The sequence below is a fragment of the Propithecus coquereli genome, unplaced genomic scaffold (assembly GCF_000956105.1).
Source record: "Propithecus coquereli isolate 6110/MARCELLA unplaced genomic scaffold, Pcoq_1.0 Scaffold81, whole genome shotgun sequence".
In the NCBI taxonomy this organism is placed as follows: domain Eukaryota; kingdom Metazoa; phylum Chordata; class Mammalia; order Primates; family Indriidae; genus Propithecus; species Propithecus coquereli.
Genome location: NW_012154285.1, coordinates 6,301,208 through 6,308,624, shown reverse-complemented (window position 1 = coordinate 6,308,624; position 7,417 = coordinate 6,301,208). Strand labels below are relative to the sequence as shown.

Genomic DNA, 7,417 nt, shown 5'->3' with positions numbered 1-7,417 from the left:
GCGCCCGGCCTCCTTTGGGTCAATTTTTAAAGGGTTTTGTAACTATCAGTATAAAGGAATACTACATTTTCCCCCTCGATCTCCTTTTTATCTTAGGTGGAAATAAAGCTGATTTCCTACTTTTCAAATGTTGGTGGACATATAACAATCATTTTTGCCAGGACTACGTAGCAGGTTAATTTCATTTCAACTGGGCTACTGCAGACTCCTGGTTTAATCATTCTCCAAGTTTTTCTAGGTCTTTACCTTTATCTGGACAATTCTAGGAGATTGAGGGGAATTTTGGTGTTTCTTCCTCTATCATTTCCTGAAGTAATTTCACTTTTTTAAAAACTAGATTCATTGGTCAAAAAAAAAAAAAGGTATCTACTTGCTTCCAGTTTAATTGCAACACATTTTAACAAACGGACTACTGTTCTGGCTGATTCCCTAAGTTAAAGTAAAACTTCTAAAAGGGCCAAGGTCTAAAGTTCGCACATTCCTGTGAGGTCTGTTCAGTCTCTACTGATCCCATTATCCATAGCTCTACCAATCACGTATATTTCTTTTTGAGTCTCATGAATGGGGAAAAAGAAGTTCAAGAAGGGAAAGTAGGTTCAAATCAAGGTCAGATACCCGAAGGAGTCTTCTGGTTACTGTGTTGCTGGGATGAAACAGGGGAGGGAAGGTAACCAGATGTGGGTGGCCCCTGGAGGTTGCTCTGTTCCAATCTTGGCAGGCAAAGAAATCTCGCACTGCCTTTGAGACACCCAGTGCCACTTGAGAGCATACTGTATGCCAGGCGCTGGGGATACCAAGAAAACCATGGATGCTTGCGTTCCTTAAGTCTGGCAGTGTTGTAGGTGCTTTACACATAGCAAGACATAGACTCCTCCCCGAAAGACTCGCAGTCCATTTTCTAGGTTGCATCAGGTGGGGGGCAAACAAGGTCCTCGTGAGTCTGAGGACATTGAAGAATACGGTGGGGGAAGAAACGCTTCCCTCCCGTCCACTGCACTAGGCAGGCCCCGCAGGCGAAGACTGACACGCCCTCTCCGAAGGGCAGACCCGCCTTGAGGAGGGCGGATCCCGGCAGGACCAGCCGCCGGGCCCTCACCCGACCCCCGCGAACGCGGCCCAGCCCGGCGCCCGCTCCTCACGTGTCCCTCCCGGCCCCGGAGCCGCCTCACGTTCTGCTTCCGCCTGACCCTTCCGACTTCCGGTAAAGAGTCCCCGTACAGGACCTCCGCGCCCACCCGGCACCGCCAGTCGGTGCCTCGGAGTGCCTGGCCCCCGATGCGCTCGGCGGCCGCAGCTCCTCGGAGTTCCGTGGTGGCCATCGAGCCTCGCCGCTTCTCCGCGGCCAGGTGGCCCGGGCGGCGCTCGCTCCCGCGGCCGGAGCGGCGGGGCGGCGGCGGCGCGGCGCTGGGCCCGTATCCCTCCGCCGCCCCTCCCCCGCCTGGCCCTGGCCCCCCTCCCTCCCGGCAGCGCTCGCCTCCCTCCGCCTCAGACTGTTTTGGTAGCAACGGCAACGGCGGCGGCGTGTCCCGGCCCGGCTCCCGGCGGCTCCTCGGTATCGGCGGGCCTCCCCGCCCCTTCGTCGTCCTCCTTCTCCCCTTCGCCAGCCCGGGTGCCCCCCCGGCCGCGCCAACCCGCGCCTCCCCGCTCGGCGCCCGCGCGTCCCCGCCGCGCTCCGGCGTCTCCTCGGCGCGCCCAGCTTTTGGCTGTCCCCGCCCGGCGTGCGAGCCGGTGTATGGGCCTCTCACCATGTCGCTGAAGCCCCAGCAGCAGCAGCAGCAGCAGCAGCCGCCCGCGGCAGCCAATGTCCGCAAGCCCAGCGGCGGCGGCGGCCTTCTCACGTCGCCTGCTGCCGCGCCGTCGGCGTCCTCGTCCTCAGTCTCGTCGTCCTCGGCCGCGGCTTCCTCCTCGGCGGCCGCGGCGAGCGCAGGCGGCGGGAGGCCCGGACTGGGCAGGTGGGTGTCGGCGCCCCAGCCCCCTCGGCTCCGGGCCTGGACGAACCCGGGCCTGGCGTCCCCTCCCCCGCGGCCCGCACCGCCGTCCCCGCCCCGTGACCGGCCAGGCTTGAAGGGGTGGACCGGGGGCCTGCAGCGGGGGTGGGGGCCCCGCTCGAGTCCAGAGTCCCGGGGGTTGGGTGCGGGGGGCGCCGCGGGATTCCTCTGGGATTGTCAGGTCGTGTCCAGCCTTCTGCAACATCCCCGCCCCCTCCTCCAAACGGTCAAGATGGAGGGACCGGGCAACCGCCCCCTGCCCATTTAAGTGTTTGGGAGGGGTTCACAGGTCTCAGCAATTGTCAGCCCCTGTTCCACCTTCTTTGAGCCTCCCCCGCCCCTAGTGGGGGATGCTTGGGCAGCGCCCGTTCCCCCAGTGTAGGTACTAACATTGGAGGGGGTCTCAAGGTTTTGGTTTCGTCTTCCGAAACATGCCTCCTCCCCATGTTGGGGAGTATCATGGAAGGGGAGAAGTTAGGGTATCGTCCCCCGTGCTCGTCAAAGGAGTAGCCACCAGGCTCATCTGGAATCATTAGAGTCTACCCAGTATCCTCAAGCGTCCCCCGCACTGCCCTGGGAAAGATCGAAGGACGGGGTTGAGGTGGGTGTGCAGAGGCCCCCCGCAGCCCTCCCCATCTAAGTCCAAGACAGTGGTGGGGGCTCCAGAACTCGAATCGGCTCTGTGCAGTCTCCCGCAGCGTTCCTCCCTCCCCCATCTGAGGAAGGGGTGGGGAGTGCCTGGTCCCCTCCTGGCCTCCCGCCTTCCCCCGCAAGGCCTCTGGGCGCGCGGGTGGTGGCCGATCCGCATTGCTGTTCCGAGGCCGCGGAGGAGAAGGCGCCTTTGAACAGCGGTGGGCGAGGGCCGGTCCCGGGCGTGTGCCAGAAACCCAGGCCGGACTCGGGAGATTGGGGGGGCGGGTGGTGGCGGCGGCGGCAGGGAGCGGGCTTGCTGCGCATTTTTCCCAACCCCCGCCCCAATGTCTGAAATTTCTAGGGGAGAGAGATTGCAGCAGGGACGTGGTGGGGTTCCTGAAGGCAGAGACGCGTGTGTTCACTTGCGTCCTTTCCCCCTCATAACCCACAAACCCAGGGTTGTGTAGAGGCTGGGGTCTCAGTGTCGTCCCAGCTAATAGGGTTTGACTCTGGAGGGTGTGTTTGTGCAGGAAAGCCTGTTGGGGGTAGGGGGTGGTTGTCAGTTCTGATTTCACGAACTAAGAAAATGCTTAGTGTTCTAACGGAGACGCAAATGTCAGTAGACTCCATTCCATTGTGGCCGGTGCCTTAACTTCGGGAGTGCAGCCAGAGCTTACCAAGGGCACGCAAGTCCATTTCCCCTGTGCCCCAAGTCCATCCGTGTTGCAGGCACTGCCATGCCTCCCTTAGGCCTAGGCCGGCTCTCTACGGCCAGTGACCAGCCTCCTCCTCAAGTAGACATCTTGGGCTTTCAAAGGTGGGATAAGGGAATCTTTCATGCCCCGAGTTTTCTTTTTGGAAACACATTTTCAGCAGTCCATTTCCAAAAAATTTTCATTTACAGCAGAAGTTACCCATCAAGATGAGTCAGAGCTGGTTTTTATGGAATTCTGCCTTAAGTGGGGGAAGGGGATGGCAGAATAGTGGTTTTTGACTTTTAAATCTCCCTGCTTTCCCCTTCTCTGAGGCATTCTGGACTCTAGTTTGCCAAACTGGTTCAAATGATCATTTATTCAGTTCAGTCCACTTAGGGCAACTTCAGTTTTCGTCTTTGAGTGGCATCTAGTGAAAAATGAAAAAAACTTGAAATATAATTTTTATAGAAAAGGATGCATTCTGTGTTTTCCTTCTTAGGTATCAGAAAAATCTGGCAGATATATTTGACTTGTTCAAATAGTTAAAAATTAAAACTAAGGTTTTTAAGTTACATTGGCTTGTCTTAGGCTTAAAAATTAGATTATAACAGAATTTGCTCTAAAGTAGCTTGAGTGATCGAAGATATTTGGAATGTTTTAGTACCACAGATCTTTTTCTGTTCCTTGAGGCTTCACAAAAATTTAAGGTTAATTTAGGTTTTTCTTTAAGTTCTTTTACTTGAGGCATAAATTGTAGCCCTTATTCTTTTTGATAAATATGCAAAGTTTTGTTTAATGTACTGGATTCATACAGTTTGAAATTTTATTCTTGTACAGATGTTTAGTTAATGTACTTGTAGAATTACTTTCAGTTTTGAATCACTTTACTGGATTTTTTTGTAAATAAATTACAACCTCTAGAATCTCTTCACTTATGTTTGTGTGTATCAGCAAATAAGTCTCTGGGAGCGAGTGTGAAGATTCAAAGAAAATGCAGCATTGGGTGTGATGTGTTTTGAGATTGCAGTTGAAAGCCTAGAAATTCACATGTCTGCTTTAAGTAACATTCCATAATTTGATGTTTTATGTGTGAATGTATGAATAGATTTTTCAAGACTTTCAAAAGTGATTGATTCTGTCTTTAATTATCATATATCTTTGAAGGTGGTTATTATCTATTAGGAAAGAAGACCGTAATCACAATATTAAAATTTGAACATAATTTTATCTCAATGCAATTCTTTTTACCTTTTCATTTTTATGGAGTGGTAGTGACTGCATATGTTATTTTTCGGTCAGCTTTTTTCCCCTTATCACATTTTTTTTTAAATCCATTCTCTTGTTGGGTTTTGGGATTCCACTTTTTTTATTAGAGATAGTGGCACAGAGAACATCTTTATACCAATAGCTTTTTGTTTCAGTGTAATTATTTCCTTAGAGAAAGTTCCCAGGAGTGGTTTAAGGTCAAAGGGCTTTAAGACTTTTATGGCTCTGGCCGGCTGTGCCATAGTATTCTTCAGAAGGCTTGTGTTAGCTTCCAGTGCTAAGAAGGTGCTGCTTCTATGGAATGGTTTCGTTGCAGTTTGTGAGATATTGTGGGGAAGTTTCAAGGGAAAAGTATTTATTGTCTAGTGTATACATTAAGTGCTTTTGTTACTCACCTGATTATTTATATTGGAGTTTGAATTTCTTCTGTGGATTTAATGAGGTAACATAGGTGAAGATGCTTTGACGCCTGTAACTGTTAGTGAGGATACTGGGTTTATCGTTTTGTTGACAGTTGTACAGAGTAGAGGACCGAAATTCCTGAGGAATTGTTCTAAAGTTTTTTGGTGTTTTTTTGTTGTTAACCTTTCTTTTCATCTATATGTGTTTTTCATTAGCTGTTAGCCTATGATCAAGTTATTTTTGGTAACTTTTATGTAATTTCATGGCACTATTGGGAATTGTCACTGGTTAACCCATATTTCTTCTCCGTCTACATTTTCTTCCTCATTTTTTTACAATAATGGATTTACAATCCTATTACCCTATTCCCAACCCTTAATAATATAACATTAGAATTGCTTTGGATAGAGGACTCTGTGAATAAAACTTTTTCTTGTAGTGATTTTTCAGCTTAGTACTTTTGCTGCTGCTTTCATTTGAGGCATTGCAACTTAGAAACTGTGCTGCAGTTTAGTGGAATTGTTCATCCTGCTTCCATTTAAATATCAGTGAGACTGTTCATCTCTTTAAGTATCTTCTAGAAGGGCCTAAAACATCTACATGTGACACAAAGTTATCGAACCATCTGTGTACAAGGGAGGTGTAGGTCCTGGGGATATATCAGTGAATAAAACAAAGATAGTTGTCCTCCTGGAATTTAACATTCTAACGTGACTAGGCATACAATTAATGAGACATTAAATTAGCAACCTATATGTAATAGTAGATAAGAGCTATGGGATTAGAGGAAAGCAGATTAAGCGTATAGGGAGCATGGGGAGGGGGACTGGGTTACCATTTTAAATGGATTAAGGGAGGCTTCATTGAAGAGGTAACATTTGAGCAAAGATTTGAAGGAGGTCAGGTATTTAGTCATTTGCTTTTTCTAGATTAATTAGTCATACGGCTTCATTTGTAATTTATAAGGTTTAAACTGTACCGTCCTTTGTTACTGCATTCTTCTATGTGGGTATTGATACTAACCAAAACTGAAGTTAGACCAAAACAGTTAATTGACATTTAGATCATTAAAGGTAAACTGTAGATGGCTGTTAATAGCAAAAGAGGCATGTTTTTGTTTGGGGCCTGTTTTACCTAATTAGTTTAGTTTTCATTCCAAGTATCTGGAGAAAATGTACTTGTTAAGATTGGGCAAAAACTGTATCACATTGCTTATCTGTGTGTCGGAGAAAAAAGTAAACCTGTAGTTGCTTAAAGATTTTGCGTTCTGAAACATAGTGAAAACATTTATGGGATCAGTCATGGTGTTCCTTTTTTTTTCCTTCTTTTTTTTTTTTTTTACCCAACAGCAAGTGAGAAGCTAGTGTTCCTTTTTTATGTAAATGTAAACTTGTACTTTCTATGTTTCTCTAATTAGAGACAGCTATAATTTTACACAGGGGATGTTCACTCATATAGCTATTTAATAGCCGTATGTTTCAACTTAAGGGAGGATCTGATTTTTTTTTGTCTTAAATAGCTACAGCTGTGTTAGAACTTTCTTTGACCATAGCAAAGTGTTTTTTTTGTTTTATACCTTGAAAGGAATTTTAAGGTTTTAGAAGATGTTTTTCCTAGAATTGTGATTTTCTATTTTGGCTAGATAGTATTCTAATATTGTATAAAGAGTTGAGTGTCAGCAAAACCCTATTTTTGTAGCTATTTCAAATGATTGCGACAACTTCATTGGAGATGTACAGAGGGAGTTTATTAACAAGCTTACCCACTACTGTATCTTTTTAAGTGAAACTACTTTAAAAAAAAAAAAGAATACCTGGGTCATCTGTGACTGTTGCCCTACTAAGGTTTTTTTTTTTGTTTTTGTTTTTTTTAGGGGCAGGGTCTCACTCTGTCGCCCAGACTAGAGTGCAGTGGCCTGATCACAGCTCACTGCAGCCTCAACTCCTGGGCTCAGATGATCCTTCTGCTTCAGCCTCCCAGAGTAGCTGGGACTCAGGCATGTGCCACCATGCCTGGCTGAGTTTTAAATTTTTTGTAGAGTCTGGGTTTTACTGTGTTGCTTAGGCTGGTCTCGAACTCCTGCCCTCAAGTGATCCTCTGCCTCTTGAAGTGCCAAGTGAGGTTTTAAGAGGTTGCTGTAGTTGTCTCTTTGGCAAAAGTGTTAAATAAAAGTAGAATCTTATTTTTTTCTTGAGGTCTTTTTGCCTCCTTAGAAGATGTTAGACAGATTTTGAAAGTCGAGATGTTATTCTCAGAAAATTTATTCATCAATGAATATGAAGCTGGTATCAAGCCTTTGATAGATTGTAGCATTTAAATCTAGAATTTGAAATCTAGCACTTCTGAATCCATAAGGTTTACTAGCATTACTTACGATTGGAAATAGGTTGAGCTGTATCTTAATGTGTTTTTTGATGTTCTTAAAGTATATTT

General features: G+C 46.9%; 1 protein-coding gene across 1 annotated transcript in view; it reads left to right on the top strand.

The window, feature by feature from the left end:
* Positions 1-1,275: 1,275 nt before the first annotated feature.
* Positions 1,276-7,417, top strand: part of ATXN2 (ataxin 2) — a 128,396-nt gene continuing 122,254 nt past the window's right edge. The window contains exon 1 of the mRNA XM_012663466.1: positions 1,276-1,956. Within this exon, the coding sequence (XP_012518920.1) occupies positions 1,276-1,956 (681 nt within the window). The remainder of the gene's footprint in view (positions 1,957-7,417) is intronic.